Source organism: Thamnophis elegans, chromosome 1 (genome assembly GCF_009769535.1).
Source record: "Thamnophis elegans isolate rThaEle1 chromosome 1, rThaEle1.pri, whole genome shotgun sequence".
Taxonomy (NCBI): domain Eukaryota; kingdom Metazoa; phylum Chordata; class Lepidosauria; order Squamata; family Colubridae; genus Thamnophis; species Thamnophis elegans.
In genome coordinates, this window is record NC_045541.1 from 5,384,350 (window position 1) to 5,406,711 (window position 22,362).

Genomic DNA, 22,362 nt, shown 5'->3' on the forward strand with positions numbered 1-22,362 from the left:
CAGTGGCGCATTTTTCCATGCCAAACTGCATTGAAATATCGGTGCTGAATACTCGGACTGTATTTGTCAATGATTGGATTTCTATTTCTGACTTGCCATAGAGTTTCAAATCATCCATATATAGTAAATGCGAAATTTTTTCAGCTTTTTTGGCTGTTTGGTAGCCTAATTTCATTTTTTTTAAGATTACTGATAGTGGGATCATTGCGATGATGAAGAGAAGAGGTGAAAGTGAATCACCCTGGAAAATTCCTCGCTTGATATTAACCATTCCGTAGCTCTCATTCCCTACTGCCAACTCAGTTCTCCATTGTTTCATTGCCTTTTCAGTAAAGGATGTAATATTTTTGCTAATGCCAGTTGTTTCTAAGCATTTTATGATCCAACTATGTGGCAGTGAGTCAAATGCCTTTTTGTAATCAATCCAGACCATATTCAAGTTCGTTTTTCTGTTCTTACAATTTTCTAATATCATTTTATCAATTAGAAGCTGATCTTTTGTGCCCCTGCTCCTTCTTTTGTTGCCTTTTTGCTCTACTGGCAAGATGTTGTTTGTTTCCAAATAATCCATCATGTTATCTGCAATAATGCCTGTGAGTAATTTGAAGGTTGTTGGTAAGCATGTTATTGGTCTATAGTTTTCAGGTGTTGTTCCTTTAGTTGGATCTTTCTGAATCAAGTATGTTTTTCCAGTTGTCAACCATTCATCAATTTGGCCCTTTTGTAAAATTTCATTCAGTTGCCTGGCCAATATTGCATGTAAACTGGTCAGATATTTGAGCCAGAAACCATGTAATTGGTCCTTTCCAGGTGATGTCCAATTCTTTACCTTTTTAACTCGATTTTTGATCATCTCAGTTGTTATTTCTAATACTTGCATTTGTTTGTTGCCAATGCTTTTCTCAAAGTCATGTATCCACTTTGCTTCCTTGTTGTAGTCCTTTGCATTTTCCCACAATTCTTTCCAGAATTCAACTGTGGCCTGCTTTTCTGGTTTTTCACTTTTGGTGTCACCATTCACATTAAGACTTTGATAAAAACGCCGTTGGTCTGATCGAAATTGCTGATTTTGTTTATATTGGATGATTCGTGCCTCATATCTTTCAATTTTTCTAGCTGTTGCTGTTATCTGCTGTTTTACAATCTCTACAGCTTCATTGATGTTTCTTGTATCCAATCTATATCTTCTGATTAGCCGATCTATGATTTTGTTGTTTTTAAGCCGTTGCTCATGCATGTTCTTTAAGTTACTAGCATCTGCCCTTAATTTTTTGATTTTTTGTTCTAGACGGATTTTCCACTTTGGCTTTGATGCTTTTTCTGTTGTGTGACTAGGTACTTTAATTTTAATGCCTAGTTCATTAGTGACTATTACAGCTGCGCTGTACATTAACTGGTTTGTTTCCAAGATGGATCCCGATTCAATTGTTGAAAACACTGCATTAACCATTTTCATGATAGGGGCCAAATTTTCTTAGGCACAGTTTTTAGTGATGGTAAACGTTGCCTTTCCTCATTAAGCAGAAATGCTCCATGATCTTATCCTTCAATTCTTTTTGTTTTTGAGTTAGTTCATCAGTTGGTTCAGTGATAACTGGTTCTAGTGGTGGTGATGTTATTTCCTCCCCGAGAGCTTCTTCTGGGAGTTCTACTATAATGTCTTTAGTTGTGTCTTGAATATCAGTTATTTCCGCTTGTGATATTGTTTTTTGGGTTTTGCAATTTGCCTGAATTTCCTCATGTTCAACTTCACTAAACACTTTATTCCGTATAATAAATCGCCTTTGATCTGCTAGTCGTTGTTCACTAACATTTGAATCTGGATATTGTTGTTTCCATAATTCATACATTCGCTTTAAATATCCTCTTTTTTCTGGCTCTGAGTTGTAGTAACAGGCCATTATGGCACGGTTTTCATCTGCACTATATTTTTGTCGTTTTGTTGGCTGGTCCACTTGTAGCCCACTTGTCGACGGATGTCCAGGGACCCCAACATCCGCCGCGGCCCTTGTTAACCCGCGCGACGACCGATGCGGTATGGAATTCTTATTCGTTTTTTTTCACCATATTGTATGGGTTGGCGGGGTTTTTTTTACGGGACCAGATGCCAACCTGTTCCCAACCTTCCTCCTTTCTCATCCGGGCTTGGGACCGGCAACGGCGGAGTTGTTGTTGTTGTTGTTGTTGTTGTTGTTGTTGTTGTTGTTATTATTATTATTATTATTATTATTATTATTATGAGTGTGCTATCTGGATCTATGGGATTTATCTTTCTGTATTCCTCTTATACTTACTTTTGTGTAAGCTACCTGGAATCATTTTGGAATTGGGCAGTCTCCAAATCTCATGAACAAACAAACAAAAAGTAGCTCATACTTGAACAGAATTTTGTTATCTTTAAAGGACATTTAAACTCAACAATTTTATAAAATATACGATACCATGATTCTAATGTCTAATTTCTCTTTGTCCCTCCTTTTGATTCAGTTGGAAAATTGCCTAAGCATACAAGATTCTCTTTTGAAAAATCCAATAAATCCATGTACATAAGTACACCCAAAATGATAGTGTAAAAATTAGAAATATGACCAGTATTTAATTATCTAAGAACTGGGCAGATCCATCCATTTAATGCAAACTGGGTGGGGGGGGGGAGAGGAAGGGAGGGGTGGTAATGGCCTTTGACAGAAAGGTTAGATTTGTAGTTTGACAGAGAAGTGGTTTAGCAAATGAAGTTTTCTCCTGTCCTATTTTGTTCTATACCATAATGCATTCTTATTAGATTAGCATCTGCACCACAGATCTTGAAGTGGAAACTAATAAAGTTATCCACACAATCTCTAGGTGTCTCAGGCACTGACTTTATTTTTTCATTTAAAATAATTATAACAATGCCACTTGTTTGTTAAAAAGCCTTTTTATATTCACAGATAATTGGTTTATACAACACCAAGCGATGAATTCTAATTTTCACATTTCGACTGAGAAAAGGGGCTGGGTAGTAGTAGTGGTGGGGTAAGCAGGATTCAAGCTGTTTAAACAACTTTGCAACTACTTCATAACAACGTAGTCACTACCTTTTCAGATTAGAAGCTAAAAGGAACAACGTTTCTGATGTAGTTTAATATGCAGCCGCCCAATTACTGAACATCTTTAGTAGTAATGCAATTTGTCAGCAGTGGGGCTATTACCAATGGAAATTTATGGCCTGACGGCGATGCATATTTTAAGCATAAAGAAGAAAGAGGAACACTTCTGGCCCATAATGCTGACTTTGCCGCTTGAACAATTGTTTTTGTAGCATCCTCATCTTAATTTATTGAGTTTCCCTCAAAGTCTCCCACTTAAACTGGGGGTTTTATAAACACAATTTGATTCATAGATCTGAAATCAATGCATGCGCATCCTGATGGTTTCAGGAAGAGAACCCCAGAGCTTCTTCTGCCAAGCACCAACAGAGACATTCCAAATTCTGCTGCCAAACTCCGGCCAGTGTTCTTTGGGAAATCCGCTGAGGTAGGGTAGAGGAAAGGATTTTGGTCTCTCTTGGTTCCTTTCCAGCTTTAGCGCTGCTGCCTGGGATGCAGTCAATTACTTGCCACTCTCAAACTTTCAGGCTGATTAAATAAGCTTCAGTTACTGTGTCCTGCTCCTTGGATGGAGGTAGAGATATGGCTCTTTCTGACTCAGTCTCCACCAATACTCAGAAAGAGCAAACGAAGAGGTGTGGCATGACAAAACCGCGCTCGACTAAAGCGCGCCCGATTAAACCACGTCGCTGATGTCATCAGCAGGGCGACAACAGCGAGCGTGGAGAAAGAAGGGCGCTTTAAATAGCGCTTTGAAAGCAAGCCGATTCAAGTTAAGGTAAGGGTTAGGTTTAGGTTTAGCTTTAGGGTTAGGTTAAGGGTTAGGGTTAGGTTTAGGGTTAGGTTAAGGGTTAGGGTTAGGTTTAGGGTTAGGTTTAGGGTTAGGGTTAGGGTTAGGTTTAGGATTAGGTTTAGGATTAGGTTTAGGGTTAGGTTTAGGATTAGGTTTAGGATTAGGTTTAGGGTTAGGTTTAGGGTTAGGTTAAGGGTTAGGGTTAGGGTTAAGTTAAGGGTTAGGTTTAGGGTTAGGTTTAGGGTTAGGTTTAGGGTTAGGTTAAGGGTTAGGATTAGGTTTAGCGTTAGGTTAAGGGTTATGTTTAGGGTTAGGGTTAGGGTTAAGTTAAGGGTTAGGTTTAGGATTAGGGTTAGGGGGTTAGGTTTAGGTTTAGGTTTTAATTTTAGGTTTAGCGTTTACAGCGTGCTTTTTTCATCGCGCTGTGATGACGTCAGCTACGTGGTTTCGTCGAGCGCGCTTTAGTCGAACGCGGTTTTGTGGTGGAACCACAAAGAGGCAGCATCACTGCCAGGTGTTGGTTTTTCTTTCTGGAAAGGGAAGGACTGGAAGCAAGTTTACAGAGGTCTTTCTTTTCTTTCTCCTTCCTTTTCTTATTCCCCTCCTCCCCCAACAAATGCTTTAGTTGGCAACGGTGAAAGCTATGTAAGTGTTTGTAGTTTCAATGTATATAAATTTCAATCTACTGCACATCTGCACTAAACCTATAGTAGAGGATGAATGGGAGAAAGGCCAAAATTTGAGAATACCAAGCTTGAGAATTATGAATTGCCTAATTCAGTCCGCATAAGGCAAGCATTAGCCATAGAAAAGTCATGTCATTCCTTTCCTGCTGGAAAGAACAACATGTTCCACGATGCCATTCTGGGGGCAAAACCAGGAACCGGGGTTCTTCGTTCTAACGTGGCACATTTGTAGCTGCAGTACTGCCTGTCTGAAAATCAGTTATGAATTAGCATTGTGCAACTGACTTCACCAGGCAGAAGGTTTTCAAAAAGACCATACTTGAATTCATAGGGTGCTTCTGCAGTAGGCTCTATAAAGCTGTCATTTCTTCTATTTCACAAGAAGTCAGGAATGCCATTACTCTCCGTGAGCTGCAATGTCACTTCAAACATTCACACTCTGTTACAACTGTTTGTGGTTTAGGGATACCTAACCTACTCCAAACTCAACATCCTGAAGTTGGAATTAATTGATCATTAAGGCACAAAGAGCTTCTTTCTTAGCCCAAAGTAAGCAGAGAACCTTTTGACACAATATGGGAGGGAAAAATAATGCGGTTCTCAACCCTTTTTCTCTCTCTGCAACTTTTGCAAGGGGGCAGGAGTGGATGTCTGCTTCCATGCCAGATGGATAATAAACTTTTTGGCCTTGAATATGAGCTAGAATGATTTTCTTTTTATAACTTAATTGGATACTACCAAAACTCAGCGTGCTGCAAAAAATATTTGTTAAAAATCTGTTGAGAGGCCATATTTCCCTGCTGGATTATATCAGTTTAAGACCACAAATGGCTCAAGGAAAGTCAAATAACAAGGCCATAATTATTTCTTAAGGTGTTACTTATCTAGAGTTAAATCTGATTTGCAAAACAGCTGAAAAAAAAAAGAGTTATGAGGCTGGCTATAAACAAGATATTATAAAAGGAAATTGTCATGCAGTCTGCATCCATCTTACCAGTGAAGAACCGCACAATTACTGTGTTTTATGCAGCTCTTGAAGACCAAAAGATAAGCAACAGGGAGGAAATTAATGCCACGCCAAAGGACACAGCTAAGATTATAAAGTAACCAAATCTCTATATGAGATCTGTTAAACAATCCATATCAATGTGCAAAGAGATTACTAAATTCCAAGTTACATTGTGGATGTGTGCCCATGCACATGTGGAGAATCAATGCTTTCAGCCCAAACGAAAATGTATAGAATTGCTGGGGCTAATCAAAAATATCCCTTTATAAAAATGTGAAATCCAACCAAAAAGGAAAAGGAAACAGACATCATCTAACCAACTTTGGTCTCAAATGCTAAGCAGGATCTGTCCAGGTTACATCGAGGACCAAAGGATAATTCTAGAGCTGTAATCAGCAATTTTGATGACATTTATAGGTAAATGTCACCAAAATGGTGGGCATGCTTAGGCAATCAAAGACAACCCCCCCCCCTTTTAGCATACGCCACATGCATTGCACACAAATAAAAAGAGGCAACATTTTTACTGCCTGCTCACACCCACCTTTCTGCTCTTATTGGCACTCCTTCTCTGGGTGACCTTGCCTGGGCAAATTGAAAAAAAAAACCTTGCCAGAAAGCATCCTTGGCAAACCACTTCCCAAAAGCTGCATGGATGAAGTCATGAGCCGAGGTGGCGCAGTGGTTAGAGTGCAGCACTACAGGCTACTTCAGCTGACTGCAGTTCTGCAGTTCGGCTGTTCAAATCTGACCGGCTCAAGGTTGACTCAGCCTTCCATCCTTCCGAGGTGGGTACAATGAGGACCCGGATTGTTCTTGGGGGCAATATGCTGACTCTGTAAACCGCTTAGAGTGGGCTGAAAGCCCTATGAAGCGGTATATAAGTCTAACTGCTATTGCTATTGTTATGAGGAGCTGGGCTCAACTCAAGGGCACCTACCAGATTCTGAAAGACACATTTCCCCATTTACCTAGGCATAGGCATGCATAAGCCTAGTTCAATGGGTAGATTACTTGGCAGCCTCGGTGTATCTTCAAAAGTTCATTTACAAAAAAGTCTGAGAAAGAATAAAGAAACTCCTCTTTTTTATACCAAGGACTCAAGATATCTTCCATTTCCTGTCTATTTCCATTTGTTTGTGTCTATGTTAATAGGAGGAAATGCAGAACATTTAAGAGGAAATTTGGCTTCAAGGTGCTTAGATCAAATCCTTACAAGTGTAGTCCAGTGGTGGGTTTCAAAAATTGTTCGAACCTACTCTGTGGGTGTGGCCTCCTTTGTGGGAGTGGCTTTCCGGCCATGTGACCGGATGGGAGTGGCTTGCCACCCATGTGACCGGATATGAAGATGCTGACGACACTTCTCAGAACCACCTTAAATTACCTCACACACAGCACTGGCATGCATAAGAATAGGATGCAAACTTGTTTTTTAAAAGGCATCTTTGGTTTGCGTTAAAACAACTTCAACACACGCAATGTTCTGATTGCACCACAAACGCAGTAGTCATCCTTACCTTTCACAGAGGCACTGAGTTTTATAAATAGGAGCATGATAGTGTAGAATAATCCTATCCAAGGACCAGTGGTGGGTTTCAAACATTTTTGGAACCTCTTCTGTAGGTGTGGCCTGCTTTCCGGGTCCACTGGTGGAACCTCTTCTAACCGGTTCAGTAGATTTGACGAACCGGTTCTACCGAATAGGTGAGAACTGGTAGGAACCCACCTCTGGTGTATTCCTAGGTGTTCAGTGCCATCTGTATGCTGATGATGCCCAACTTCTCTTTCCCACTGAAAACCAAGGGTGGTCTTCAATTCCAAATGGTCCTCTGACACTCTTAAAGGCTAGATGAGAGCAATTCTTCAGTCTGGATGCCTAGAATTAAATGCATCCATTTCTATATACACTTCACCCTGTCATAACATGCCAATTTGGAACATGCTATGATGTTTTTTTTTTTAAAAAAGCATTTGAAACCTTTAAAAAAAAGATCATAGGCTCTCCGACTATCTTCTAATGAAGAGATCTTCTCTAAGGATAAAGACAAAAGCTAGGCTACTTTTGGTATTTAAGGCACTTTGCGGTTGAGGGGGATGTTACTCTGAACAATACTGCTGTTGATTTCTAATTGAATGTTGTTGGGTTGCCATTCTAATGATTAAATTACAAGGTTATCATTTGTTCTTTATGTTATTCCTTAAGATTTCTTCTACCTCAATCTAAGGGCGCCAGTTGATCAGAATGGCACTGATGATGGAACAACGGCTGAATGCAATACTGACATCTCTTCAGGTTTTATCATTAAGACCTCAATATAAGCATATTTATTTTCTAAGGAAACCTTCTTAAATAAGACACTTACACATAACAATAAATAAATCAATTGGGCATGGAGGGGGGAGAAAAAACATCAACAACTAGATTAGGTTAAAACTAAGGAGCCTACCGTTAGTCAATATTAATTTAGAACAGTGTTTCTCAACCTTGGCAACTTGAAGATGTCTGGACTTCAACTCCCAGAATTCCCCAGCCAGCGAATGCTGGCTGGGGAATTCTGGGAGTTGAAGTCCAGACATCTTCAAGTTGCCAAGGTTGAGAAACACTGATTTAGAACAAGATAATAACTGATTTGATTAATGTCTACTAGGAACTGTGAAGATTTCTGGTTCATTTCTCTCCAGGTCACACAAAAAGGTAATGGTTGATTGACTTAATCAAGATATTATTCTACTCTAGATATTCAAATTGTTTTTGTGAGGTAATGTGATATCCTTTTTATGGTCTTTTTAAAATTTTTATATATTTTATAAATTGTACATATTGTATTTCAAGGTGATATTATAATACTTTATAGACTCATTGTTATTTGATAGATAATTATGAATTCAAGGAAACAAGGATTGTTACAAATGAAAGAATATTAATGGTAATTTGAACACATAATGCTCAATGACAGCGAAATATTCAGTTATGTTTAATGCAAAACTAGTGATGTTATTCTTAATCTTAAGAATTGATGCATAAAAACTTGGAACCAAACAACATGCTTGATGAAATGGAGGAAAGTTGTTTTTCTTGCTTTTGTTTTGTATGTGTTTTTTTAAAGAAAAAGAATATATATTTAGATAGATGATAGATAGATAGAAAGATAGATAGATAGATAGATAGATAGATAGATAGATAGATAGATAGATAGATAGATAGATAGATAGATAGAGATAGAGATAGAGATAGAGATAGAGATAGAGATAGATAGATAGATAGATAGATAGATAGATAGATAGATAGATAGATAGATAGATAGATATTATTCTACTCTAGATATTCAAATAGTTTTTGTAATGTGATATCCTTTTTATGGTATTTTTCAATTTTTATATATTTTATAAATTGTACATATTGTATTTCAACAGTATAATTTATAAGTACATGACACTTTTGAGGTTGCTGTTGGTGTTAGATGAAAACCAGATTGAATATTATGTTAGATGGGGAACCATAATCACAGCACCTGCTATCTATTAGGAAAATAGTATAAAGTTAACTATGATTAGGTAACAGGAATAATTGAAACATCTCTCTCTCTCTCTCTATACACAAACACACATACAATATACATATATGTCACATATGGAGGTCAGGAAAAACTTTTAATAGCAGGATTTCCTCCTGCCTCTTGGAATGTGCCGTTCATATGCGGGCTCCAGTAAGTTTTCAATTTATTCTCAGTTATGGGCCTCAGTTTCCTTCACTCTTGTAACAGACAAGGACCCGATGACAGGAAGGTGAAGGAGAAAGTTCTCAATATTTTTCTTCATATACTCCTCTCCTGACACAGATAGATAATTTCCAAGGCTAGAAAACCTCTGGATGATAGATATAGATATGAAGCTCTAAAGGTGAACTGCTCACAAAGATATGCTTCCATTACTTTATGTCTCCTGTTTTAGGTTTCCCGTTTTACTCTTTGATGTGAGAAAACTTGCTTTTCACCAAAACACCCAAAACCCTAGTCTGATAGAGATTTACAGGTTCAAGGTACTATCCAACATTCTACACAAGCCTAAGTAGGGAAGAGCAGGGTTCGAGAAATACTCATTGTACACCCCCCCCATCCCACCCCTTGCCATTAAAGTTGTACATTTCTTTCCTCCGGTGTGAAATCTACAGAATTAAAGTTAGAACAAGTGCCTTTGAATGAGAAATGAAACCATCTGAAGGTTTCTGATATTAATCAGTTTGAGAGCTTTAAAGCTATCTTGGGTGCTTTGATTAACAACCCCTCATCTCAGAGGAAACATGGAGCTTTTGGGATCAGTAATCTTAGGGCATTACACCTAATAGAATCAGCTTAAAAGGGATTACCAAGAAGAGCCTTTTGTGAAGCTTCAGAGACTCAATGGGGCCATACTCGAAAAGGTAATAAAGCCCTTCAAGATTTGATAAGAAATGAGAATTCTAGGCAGCTCTGAAAGTACCACTGACCTGGTCACGATATCAACTGTTTTTCACCACCTGTCTTGGGAATGTGGACTTGTTCTTTATAGGATTTCATTAGGAAAAAAAAACAATCCAGGCAAAGCTGTGCACTAAAATCAGATATTTTTGGTCAAGTAGATTGACTTACTGAAATATTATTTAAACTGATTTGTATAGAGGACATCTCAGTATTCCCGTGGGCCCTGAATTAAAACCTGGAAGTACCATATAGTCTCCCTGATCCAAAACGAAATGGATTTGGTGTAATTACAAGGAAGAGTCAATCATAATCGAAGAGCAAATCTTTTGGAGCTTAAAGTGAAGAATAACATGAACACCAGCCGTGCTCAGAAGCCAAATGGGATGGCTTTATTGCACTCTTCAGGGCAATGAGTTATCTTAAAGTACACAGAGCCATTGCCCTGTCCTCGATGAGCATCAATGATCGTCTTCATCATATATACATAAAAAAAGAAAAAAGAGGAAATAAAGGAAAAACATGTGTGTGTGGGTATGGATTTACACACACACACACACACAAAATCATAACTAAATAAATAACTCAAGAAAATGTAAACAACTTGTTTGAATATCCTTTTAGACTCTGTTTAAAAAGAATCAATTCATACATGGAGTAGAAGAACCTATTAATAATTCACAACTGCAAATTAGGCACTTGATTTGTTTCTCTTTTTTTTATAAACTTAATCAATCCTCTCCTAATCCCACTTCCTCCTGTTCCTAAGAAGCTCTCATTATGCTAAATAAACTAAATAAAGTAATGCCTTCAAACATAGCAGAAGAATTTGCAGTTGTTCCTCCCTCTCAAAATCTACTCAAATTCCATTGGCAATTTGGTGTGGAGACAATCATCTGGCTGATGCTGTATTCCCCACTCAGCTGCGTGACCAGCAAAAGTTTTTATGATGTTTTTGTTTCAATGGGACTAAAAAAACAAAATAAGTGTGGACAAAAATGTATACAGTGTTAAGCACCCCCTGGATTATCTTGGCTTCCACAAAATCTCCAGCTTCACATCAAAATTACTGCTTTGTGAATAGTTGGCACCAACTTAATCCTAAATCCACTTCATTAAGAGCCGAGGTGGCGCAGTGGTTAAATGCAGCACTGCAGGCTACTTCAGCTGACTGCAGTTCCGCAGTTCGGCTGTTCAAATCTCACCGGCTCAGGGTTGACTCAGCCTTCCATCCTTCCGAGGTGGGTAAAATGAGGACCCGGATTGTTGTTGGGGGCAATATGCTGACTCTGTAAAATCGCTTAGAGAGGGCTGAAAGCCCTATGAAGCGGTATATAAGTCTAACTGCTACTGCTATTGCTATCTTGGGCAATAGATTTGTGAGACAATCTATAGAATACAAGGCGCTGATATAAAGAGGTGGTGTTTAAAATTTTCAATGTTAAATGAATATAAAATTTTGATTAAATTGATAGTAACGATGTCAGTAATCACTACTCCAGGATCCCATGATAAGAAGAGGGTTTTCAGACTCTTGGAAAAATTTAATGCATGATAGGAGAGGAAGGAGAACAAGGAACAAATTGACACAGAAATGTGTGTCACCTACCTGGTGCCTTCAGAAGCCAAGGGAGTCTGTTCTATTAATTATTTAGCATAATGACTATTTTGATTTTGAAAGCTTCTGAGAATTTCCCAGAATGACAAGACAGAGCAGAGAAGGGGACAGCACTGATCAAAGTTCCAGGGGAAAAAAGAGAAATAAATCAAATGCCATTATTTGTTTTCATGACTGCATGTAATAATGTTAGACTAACTCAGTGTTTCTCAACCTTGTCAACTTGAAGATGTCTGGACTTCAACTCCCAGAATTCCCCAGCCAGTGAATGCTGGCTGGGGAATTCTGGGACTTGAAGTCCAGAGATCTTCAAGTTGACAAGGTTGAGAAACACTGGGCTAACTCAAGGAAAAAGGAAGAAGGCGGTGCTTGGTAAAATTATTCACTTTTTCATTTATATCTGGTGTGTGGCTATTAACCTAGTTGAATATGGTTAAAACAATGTCTTAATATAATGCTTAGCCATTAAGCCTGGGATTGATAATTTTTTAAAAGCTGGTCTATGAACAGAATAATGATTGATCTGTAACTATTTCTCTATTTTTTAAAGCCTATATATACTTCTCCATTATTTGCACAACAAACATAACAGATTAAATTGTTTTGAATAGATTTTGAGCACCTACCCAATGCGGATCATAATCAGACGATCTTCCTCTACCTTCCTCTTCATCATATAAAGGTACACCTTCTCTCCTTGCCTGATGATACTCTTTCCGTAACTTCTGGATGCGATCAGCAGTCCCAATAGATGGATGATCACTGGAAAAAAGAAGGAATAGATCAATAATATTTCAGTGCACTTAGTTTCAGCTGGTTCATGTCTGAATTCATTCAACATGCAATTTTCCACTTAGCTTCGCTTCTTCATAAGCCACAATTAGATAAATAAACATATGCATACTGGCCTAATTTTTTCCTCTTTTTTTTACAATTTTACTTCTGTTTGAAGACAATCACATATGGCACATACAGTACATCAAATGTTAATTAGAGTTCATTATACAGGTAGCCCTGGTCCAGTGGTGGGTTTCAAAAATTGTTCGAACCTACTCTGCGGGTGTGGCCTCCTTGGCTTGCCACCCATGTGACCGGATGGGAGTGGCTTGCCGCCCATGTGACCGGATATGAAGATGCCGGCGACACTTGTCAGAACCACCTTAAATTGCCTCCCACACAGCACTGGCATGCATAAGAATATGATGTAAACTTGTTTTTTAAAAGGCATCTTTGGTTTGCGTTAAAACAACTTCAACACACGCAATGTTCTGATTGCACCACAAACGCAGTAGTCATCCTTACCTTTCACAGAGGCACTGAGTTTTATAAATATGATCATGATAGTGTAGAATAATCCTATCCAAGGACCAGTGGTGGGTTTCAAAAACTTTTGGAACCTCTTCTGTAGGTGTGGCCTGCTTTCCGGGTCCACTGGTGGAACCTCTTCTAACCGGTTCGGTAGATTTGACGAACCGGTTCTACCAAATAGGTACAAACTGGTAGGAACCCACCTCTGCCCTGGTCTAGTGATGGCCTCATTTAATGACTGTTTGTAATTATGAGAGTGATGACAAAGTAACTTCACGACCAATCCTCACATTGAGAACAGGTCTGTAGAGCAGAGGAAAGCTGAAGTAAGATTGTAACTTAGCAACCACTTTGCTTACGGACCGAATTGCCAATTGTGGTTTGTTAAATGAAGATCCCCTATAAATCATTAGAGAAAATAATCTCTTATTCAGGATATCTGGAAAATGGTACAATCATAGCAGAGTCCTATTCATTCTGAGTTCTTTCTCCTTTTCAGCTGCCCATTAAACTAGCTTTCTTGACATATGCGAAGAACAATTACTAGAGAGAGAATAGGTGCCTCAGAGAGAAAAATCCATTCAGAGGGTGGTAAGGACTGCCGAGAAGATTATAGGGAGATTGCTTCCTGTCATTCAGGATACTGCTTGTAAGCGTGATGTTCTTAGAGCTCAAAGCATTGCTAGAGGCCCCACACACCCACCCTCACAGTCTGTTTCTGCTACTACCCTTTGGGAAGAGGTTTTGAAGTAGCAATAGCAGTTAGACTTATATACCGCTTCATAGGGCTTTCAGCCCTCTTTAAGCGGTTTACAGTGTCAGCATATATTGCCCCCACAATCTGGGTCCTCATTTCACCCACCTCGGAAGGATGGAAGGCTGAGTCAACCTTGAGCCGGTGAGATTTGAACCGCCGAACTGCTGCTAGCAGTCAGCTGAAGTAGCCTGCAGTGCTGCATTTAACCACTGCGCCACCTCGGCTCTTAGTAAAGAGTAAAACAAAAAAAAAATCTGACATTTTTTTTGGGGGTAAATACAGAGTTTATGTCTTTTTTGTGCTTTCCCCAGTGCAAATGTTGTAAGTCTCCTAGCAGTTTGGTTAGGAAATGGCTTCTTCTTTCTGATGATTCTTGGAATAACCAAGTGACATTTTGCAAAATAAACAACCCTTACCCCAAATTAATCAACTGGATTATATCTGGATGTTTTATTAAAAACCCTGACATAAATCTGCCAAAATGGAAATCTACCATGCAGAGCAGGCAGTAAAATGGATTTGCACATCCTGAGTAATATGTTTGGATGTGACTCCTTACAAATGTGCAGCACAGTTCATGTTTAATAACCTCTACTAGAGTCATACATTTCCTTACATGAACATTCTTCCTGCCTGGAAACTTTGCAACCCTTGAAGCAAGCAAATCTGATCATGATTTCACAGTTCACACAATTTTTTTTTATCGAGGCAGTTTCTGTTATTATGAATCAGTGTCTTCATTTTCAGACATCATGCTTGATGGAATAATAAGTCACCCATGCTGGCAATTTCTCAGGTGCATCAGAACTCCTCGAGAATCCCTTCGCAGAACAATTGTGAGATTACATGGCCCACAGCCTTACAAACCTAGGTGCATATAAAACCGACTCTGTGGCATTGGATTGTATGGTATGTTGGCAAACCAATCGCAACTTAATTGCAGGGCACAACTACCAAGTTCCACACAGATCTAATTTCTGAGTGGGACATAGCAAAGGAGGGCTAGATTTGCGAATTAAAGGCAATTTTTTGCACTATGCCTTCACTCAAACACAAATAAAAACCAGACCACAGATTTTGAGGAATTTTCCTCAATCAGGGTTGACAACAATATAATTAAAAGGATTTAAGCCTAACTGGGGATAGAAAGATAAACTTTGTAAGAAAAAAATAGCTAACTTCAAGTCCCAGGCAACGTGAAATGATTGTGATATCCAATCCTTTAGCGGTTCAGAATTTCAGCTTGCCTCCTGACAATTACATGAATATATGAACTACATTCAGAGTCGCCAGATGAATTCAATCAGGGCCAGGCAAATATCGCATACATAATCTATTAGTTTACCCCAAAGGAACTGAAGCATTGAATTCAAACAAAATGAAGTCATCAGTAATAATAATGATAAAAAGAGAAACGTATAAGGCAATATTAAAAAACCCCACCATTTTCTCATATTTGGAAGGGGGAGAAAAAATCATACCAATTGCAACCTATTCTCCCATCTGACTCTATATACATATATTTAAAACTTTGTGTTTGATCAGATAGCCATTCTAAGGTAGAATTATGAAAAAAGAAAACAGATTTCAGATGCACAGGAAGAATAAATGCTTGTCTTAGAAAAAGCAATCATAGGTTACAAAAGAAGTGCAAAAATTTATGCCAACTTGAAAACTTGGCATAATGCAATATGATAAGGATTACCACTGGAATCTATCAGTGAGGCCTGTAATCGCTATTTAATTTAGGAACTGTCTGAATGGGAGAGAATGTAATTTTGGTTCCCCCCATCTACATCTGTGAACTATACTTAATACTTGGTATCTGTCATCCTTGCGAGGTAGAACTAGACATTAAACTTGGCCAGTGACCTAACGCTACCTTATTATAAGGTTATATTAATAGAATCTTGCATGTCTGAAAGTACATTAAAGGAGAATATTTGCAACTCAGGGTTGACATGAGTGGTCCTTGGTGCCCTCTGAACTTGATAGTTTTCTTGCAGTTGTTTAATTATCCAAACTAGGTAACACATTTGTGTTTGGGTAATGTAGCAATAGCAATAGCAGTTGGACTTACATACCGCTTCATAGGGGTTTCAGCCCTCTCTAAGCGGTTTACACAGTCAGCATATCGCCCCCCACAGTCTGGGTCCTCATTTCACCCACCTCGGAAGGATGGAAGGCTGAGTCAACCTTGAGCTGGTGAGATTTGAACCGCTGAACTGCAGAACTGCAGTCAGCTGACGTAGCCTGCAGTGCTGCACTCTAACCACTGTGCCACCTCAGCATATGTACAGCATATGTAACATATGCAAGAAAACAACCAAGTTCAGATAGCAACCAAGGACTCCGGAAAATACATTTCTCCCCCTTCCTCCCCGTTGCCTTTACGGTCTAAGGAACTAGGGAAGGCTCCTTCTGAGCTACTTGCTCTGCCTACTTCCTGCTGCAAGACACCATTTATCTGACTGTTCCAGTGGTGGGATTCAAATAATTTACCAACCAGTTCTCTGCCCTAATGACCAGCTGGGTAGGCGGGGCTTGGTGGTCATGTGATCACATGGGCGTGGCCAAGTCAATGTCACTCAGGTCGATGGGCACTTCGCCTTAGTTGTTACAATGGTAATAAGGGTTAACTGGAGAGGCGGTTTCTGTAAGCACGGCAATAAAGGTTAGGCTAGAAACAACACCAGAATGTTTCCTTCCTGCCTTCCTTACAGGATTAGCCCTGTAAAGTGGGGAAAAACAAAAGGAGATTTCTTCCAACAACCGGTTCTCCGAACTGCTTAGAAAGTTACCAACCGGTTCTCCCGAATAGGTGCGAACTGGCTGAATTCCACCACTGGACTGTTCCCTTGGCTGTGTCTCTTAACTTTGTCTTTCAAGGTCATTACAGTGTCAAAGAGAGGGGGAACAGACCATAGTCAATTAAACCTCAGTCAGATTTAGGCCAGAATCAGTATTCATCCACCCATATAGACACCACGTTGGGGTCACCAATAGACTGAATATATGAAGCCAAAGAGGAAACAAGAACAAGTATATATGTATAGTTCTGGCTTTTGAGTGCTAGTAGAATGGGGTAGCTTCGGCTTCCAGTACAGTGTTTCTCAAGCTTAGCAACTTCAAGATGTCTGGACTTCAACTCCCAGAATTCCCCAGCCAGCATTCGCTGGCTGGGGAATTCTGGGAGTTAAAGTCCAGACATCTTCAAGTTGCCAAGGTTGAGAAACACTGTTCCAGTATAATGCTCTTTATTAGAAACGAAGTTTGTTGACGTTGAAGCGAGATATATATTCTCAGCACTAGTGAATAATTAAATTATAAAATGCTATGATATTCATAACACGTAATATAAAATATAATAAAAACCATGTAACCACATTAATAACAAACATAAAACCAAATCTGTCAAAAGGAAAGCACATATTACTGTACTGGTGGCATGCAAAACACAGATGTCTATTTCCCAAGGGTTGATAGAAAGGCAAGTCTTAACAGCTTTCTGTAAAATTACTAAAATGGGGGCCATTTGAATCCTTCCTTTGTTCCATTAGGTCAGAATAGTAATGGGAAACTGTTTCTGGATCCATCACCTTCTCTTTCCCTACTAGTGATAAGCTGGCCATGGTGAACTTGGAAGGGATAGTCTTGTAGATATTCTATTTCCATACCCTGTAGGCTAATGCCAGTTTCTTATATTGTATTCCAGTGGTGGGTTTCAAAACTTTTTCGAACCTACTCTGTGGGTGTGGTCTCCTTTGTGGGAGTGGCTTGCCAGCCATGTGACCTGGTGGGAATGGCTTGCCAACCATGTGTTTTTTTTCTTTCTCTCTCTCTCTCTTTCCTCTCTGTCCCTTTTTCCTTTTTTCTTTCATCTCTCTCTCTCTCTCTCTCTCTCTCTCTCTCTTTCTTCCTTTCTTTCTCTTTCTGTGTGAGTCTCTGTGTGTGTGTGTGTGTGTGTGTGTGTGTGTGTGGTGGGTTTCAAAATTTTTTGGAACCTCTTCTGTAGGTGTGCCCTGCTTTCCGGGTCCACTGGTGGAACCTCTTCTAACCCAGTTCGGTAGATTTGACGAACCGGTTCTACCGAACTGGTGCGAACTGGTAGGAACCCACCTCTGTTGTTTTCAGAAACTCACTGGAAGCCACTGCAGTGCCTACAGACAAGCACAACATTGCTGAACCAACCCCTCTGCTCTCAGGAGTCTATTTTCTATATCATCTATGATTTCCAAAGCCTTCAAGAGCAGATCCAAGAACAACACTTTGCAGAGTCAGTCTCTCTCTCTCTCTCTCTCTCTCTCTCTCTCTCTCTCAAAAAGATCCTAATTAGTGCACTAGTTGAAAGTGGGGAAAAATATCCATCAAGCTGTGGGCCGATCAACGTGAATTTGGATGAGCTTGATTAATCCCTAGTATATTATCAAGGAAATAATAACAAGAAATGATCAATTGCATGTTTTTGGGTTCATCTAATTATAGCTAAACAGTGTAATGAAATACCATATAAAGGAGACATCAGTGTTAATAACTAGAAAACTGTATCTAATTCAAAAAGGCCTAGTGAAAGAAAAAGCAGATGTATGAAAGATCAACTGCTGATTGATAAAATGGTTCTGCAGAACTGCAAAAGCTGAAGAACCAATTTATATTATGGTCTGAACTGATTATTAAAAGGGGGTTGATTTATTACCATACAGTTGGATCGTTCAGTGTTTGGAAACAACTGGTGTCAGTAAAAACATTACAATGTTCATAGAAAAATAATGAAGGAGTGGAATTGATGGTTGGAAACAGTGGTGGGTTTCAAAAATTGTTCGGACCTACTCTGTGGGTGTGGCCTCCTTTGTGGGAGTGTCTTGCTGCCCATGTGACCGGATGGGAGTGTCTTGCCGCCCATGTGACCGGATATGAAGATGCCGACGACACTTGTCAGAACCACCTTAAATTACCTCACACACAGCACTGGCATGCATAAGAATAGGATGTAAACTTGTTTTTTAAAAGGCATCTTTGGTTTGCGTTAAAACAACTTCAACACACGCAATGTTCTGATTGCGCCACAAACGCAGTAGTCATCCTTACCTTTCACAGAGGCACTGAGTTTTATAAATAGGAGCATGATAGGGTAGAATAATCATATCCAAGGACCAGTGGTGGGTTTCAAAAAAAATTTGGAACCTCTTCTGTAAGTGTGGCCTGCTTTCCGGGTCCACTGGTGGAACCTCTTCTAACCGGTTCGGTAGATTTGACGAACCGGTTCTACCGAGTAGGTGCGAACTGGTAGGAACCCACCTCTGGTTGGAAATGAAAAATTTGGACTTGTCAATGTTAGAAGAGGCATCTTCCAGGGTGATTCATTATCACCCTTCTTGTTTGGCATTGGCATGATCCTACTTACAGTGATTTTGAAGAAAACAAATCTTGACTATCAGGCAGAAAAAATTCTAATAAAATCTCATATTTGCTTTCTGCGGGTGATTATGAAGCTTTATGGAAAATTAGCAATCGAAATCTAGTAATAGACAAAGACTGTAAGAATCTTTAGCACAGAATTGGCTGAAAGAAATGTGCTACAATAGCAATAAAGTTGAGTTAAATCATGACCAGTAATGGAACTGAAATGCCGAATAGCCAAACTACCAGAACCCATTGGGATGAAGCAAACAAATATTTGGGCATTTTAAAGTTGAATAACATCAAACATGGACAAGTTAAAGATGTGATTAATAAAGAAGACTTCCAAAGAGTGGGAAAATTGCTAAACAAAAAAATAAATAAAGTGAAAACATCATTAGGTATGATTTAATGCTTATTTTTTTCAGGGAAATAGTCAACACGAGGGGCACTTAACTCTATTGTATTATTTGATGTCATTGTCTTCTGAAGTATTTGAGAACCTGCTGAAATATTCATTTTGGCAATGGCATCTTCTTTTATAATGCTGATGCTTTTTATATTATTACTCAGCATCAGCACATAGCATACGACACTGGCTGCTCCTGTTCGCTAAAGACCTGAGAAATGAATAAAAGCTGGAGAAAGCCACCATTCTAATCGATCAAAACATCTGATAGGGGTCATGGTTCAGGATGCTTAAACCTTAGACTCAGTGGTGGGATTCAAATAATTTAACAACCAGTTCTCTGCCCTAATGACCATCTGGGTAGGTGGGGCTTGGTGATCATGTGATCATGTGGGTGTGGCCAAGTCAATGTCACTTAGGTCGATGGGCACTTCGCCTTAGCTCTTACAATGTCATAAGGGTTAACCGGAGAGGCAGTTTCTGTAAGCAGGGCCATAAAGATTAGGCTAGAAACCACACCAGAATGTCTCCTTCCTGCCTTCCTTACAGGATTAGACCTGTAAAGTGGGAAAAAAACGAAAGGAGATTTCTTCCAACAACCGGTTCTCCGAACTGTTTAGAAAGTTACCAACCGGTTCTCCCGAATAAGTGCGAACCGGCTGAATCCCACCACTGCTTAGACTGTCCCGCAATCTAGGTTGGGCACTGAATTCTGAAAGGAAGAAAACATATTTTGTTCCACTTGTTCCGCTGAAGACTTTCATAAATCTGAATGTGCATTTCTGAGTTTGTCTTTGGTCATGTCTGCTGCTTTGGGAATCTCAGAATTGCTAGCAACCCCCCTTTTTTGCTACTACTACAGCTATTAGGACCTCTAGTTTCTTTTGCAGAAAACAGCTGCAACTAATAGACTGACTATCTCAGCTTCCGTAGTTTAAGCCCCACTGCCTCAGACATATTATAAGACATACCAGGAGGCACTGAGTCACCTCAGACATTTATAGAATGAGGATACTATAGAAGCTTGGTTTGGCCCAATTAACCTCTTGAGAGACAACAGTGGGATTCCAGTCACTGTCTAATGGTTAACACAGTGGATTTTTTCGTTCACCATTCAAGGAGTACCTTGCAAGTCAATGTTTAATGCTACCCAAAATAACTGCATTCAAGCTACAGGGAAATAATCAATGGTGCTACCATTAAAACATGCCCAGTGTGGGGTCCTTGGTGCTTTTTGAACTTGGAGCCGAGGTGGTGCAGTGGTTAGGGTGCAGTACTGCAGCCCACTTCAGCTGACTGTTATCTGCAGCTCAGCGGTTCTAATCTCACCGGCTCAAGGTTGACTCAGCCTTCCATCCTTCCGAGGTGGGTGAAATGAGGACCCAGACTGTGGGGGCAATATGCTGACTTTGTAAACCGCTTAGAGAGGGCTGAAAGCCCTATGAAGCGGTATATAAGTCTAACTGCTATTGCTATTACTATTGCTATTGGTGGTTTTCTTGCAGATGTTTCATTATCAAGTGAAGTAACATCATTGGTTCTAGGCCTGATGATGTTAGAAGTTGTCTGAGTTGGCAATGAAATGTCTGCAAGAAAGCTACCAGGCTCACGGAGAACTGAGGACCCCAAATTCAATCCTGAGCTACAGATATTCTCTTTCATCCATGGCCAATGCATTTTCAGTAGAACGGATCTGATGTAGTAGTGGCTGTGCAAAATAGGAAGGCTGTGCTTTAGAGAGCATACGAGAAGAGAAATTTAGAGCTTGGGCATTTGCAAAACTGTTGAAAGGAAAACAGGACATGGTGTTAATAGCAGGGAAATATTTTTTTCCCCTTTTGTTCAGCTGCTGTCTTCTGAATGCTAAATGTGGTTCGTACATTTGAGTGTGGGGTACAATGGGGAGAAAGCTCAGAAAGAGAGTCTCGAAAACTGGTGTGCTTAACTCTTTGCCATAACTACTGTCAAGAGGATGTGAAAATATATTTCAGTAACTAAGAGAACCATAAAGCTTTAGAAATGGAAAGTCTAGACTTTGCAGAACAAAATTATGGGTGAAGGATGATTCAGGCAGAGTCAGACATGCCTGAAAGTGGAAATTGACAAAAAAGTAACCTTAGGTCTCATTCTGTGCATGAACACAAATGAGGGGAAGAGATGATTTTTCCATGATGCATTTATAAACAGAAGTTCTAACATGTATTATGAAAACATCATCTGGGTCGTTATCCAGTTTTATACTTAAAACCTTACTGATTTTTTTAAAAAAATATGTAGCTTGTGCCCTTTGGAACGATCTCCCCGTAGAGATCTAGATCCTTACCACTCTCCCGGCCTTCCATAAAGCCATCAAGACCTGGCTGTTCCGGCAGGCCTGAGGGCTGTTGATTGATATCCAGCCTCACTTAGATGGAATGGATGATGTGGAATTTTAATATTGTATTCTCTATTTTTAAATTTTAAATGTTTCTTTTGTCTTGTTGTGAGCCGCCCAGAGTCCCAATGGGAGTGGGCGGCATACAAATTTTATTAAACTCGAAACTTTTAATGATACAAATTTGAAGTATCTGCCCAAATCATCAAGGATTTCTAAAGCAACACATGACTTTCATTTGTTTCACATTCAGTCCATCACCACTGGCTCTCTAGTGCAATGTCCTTCACTGCTCAGGGCTTTTTGAGGAAGGAGATCATTTCCCACAGTATCAGAAAGGGCACTCAGAAGCAATTACAAAGAGAGTTCTTGGTGTCTCCCCATTCCTTAATAAGACCAGGGAGTTCCTCAGGATGACCAAGCCTGGAAAGTCACACCACTGGGTTCTATAGATTGTTGAGA

General features: G+C 39.5%; 1 protein-coding gene across 1 annotated transcript in view; it reads right to left on the bottom strand.

The window, feature by feature from the left end:
* The window catches only part of PARD3B (par-3 family cell polarity regulator beta), a 609,556-nt gene that overhangs the window by 85,351 nt on the left and 501,843 nt on the right, over positions 1-22,362 (bottom strand). The window contains exon 21 of the mRNA XM_032230967.1: positions 12,279-12,414. Within this exon, the coding sequence (XP_032086858.1) occupies positions 12,279-12,414 (136 nt within the window). The remainder of the gene's footprint in view (positions 1-12,278; positions 12,415-22,362) is intronic.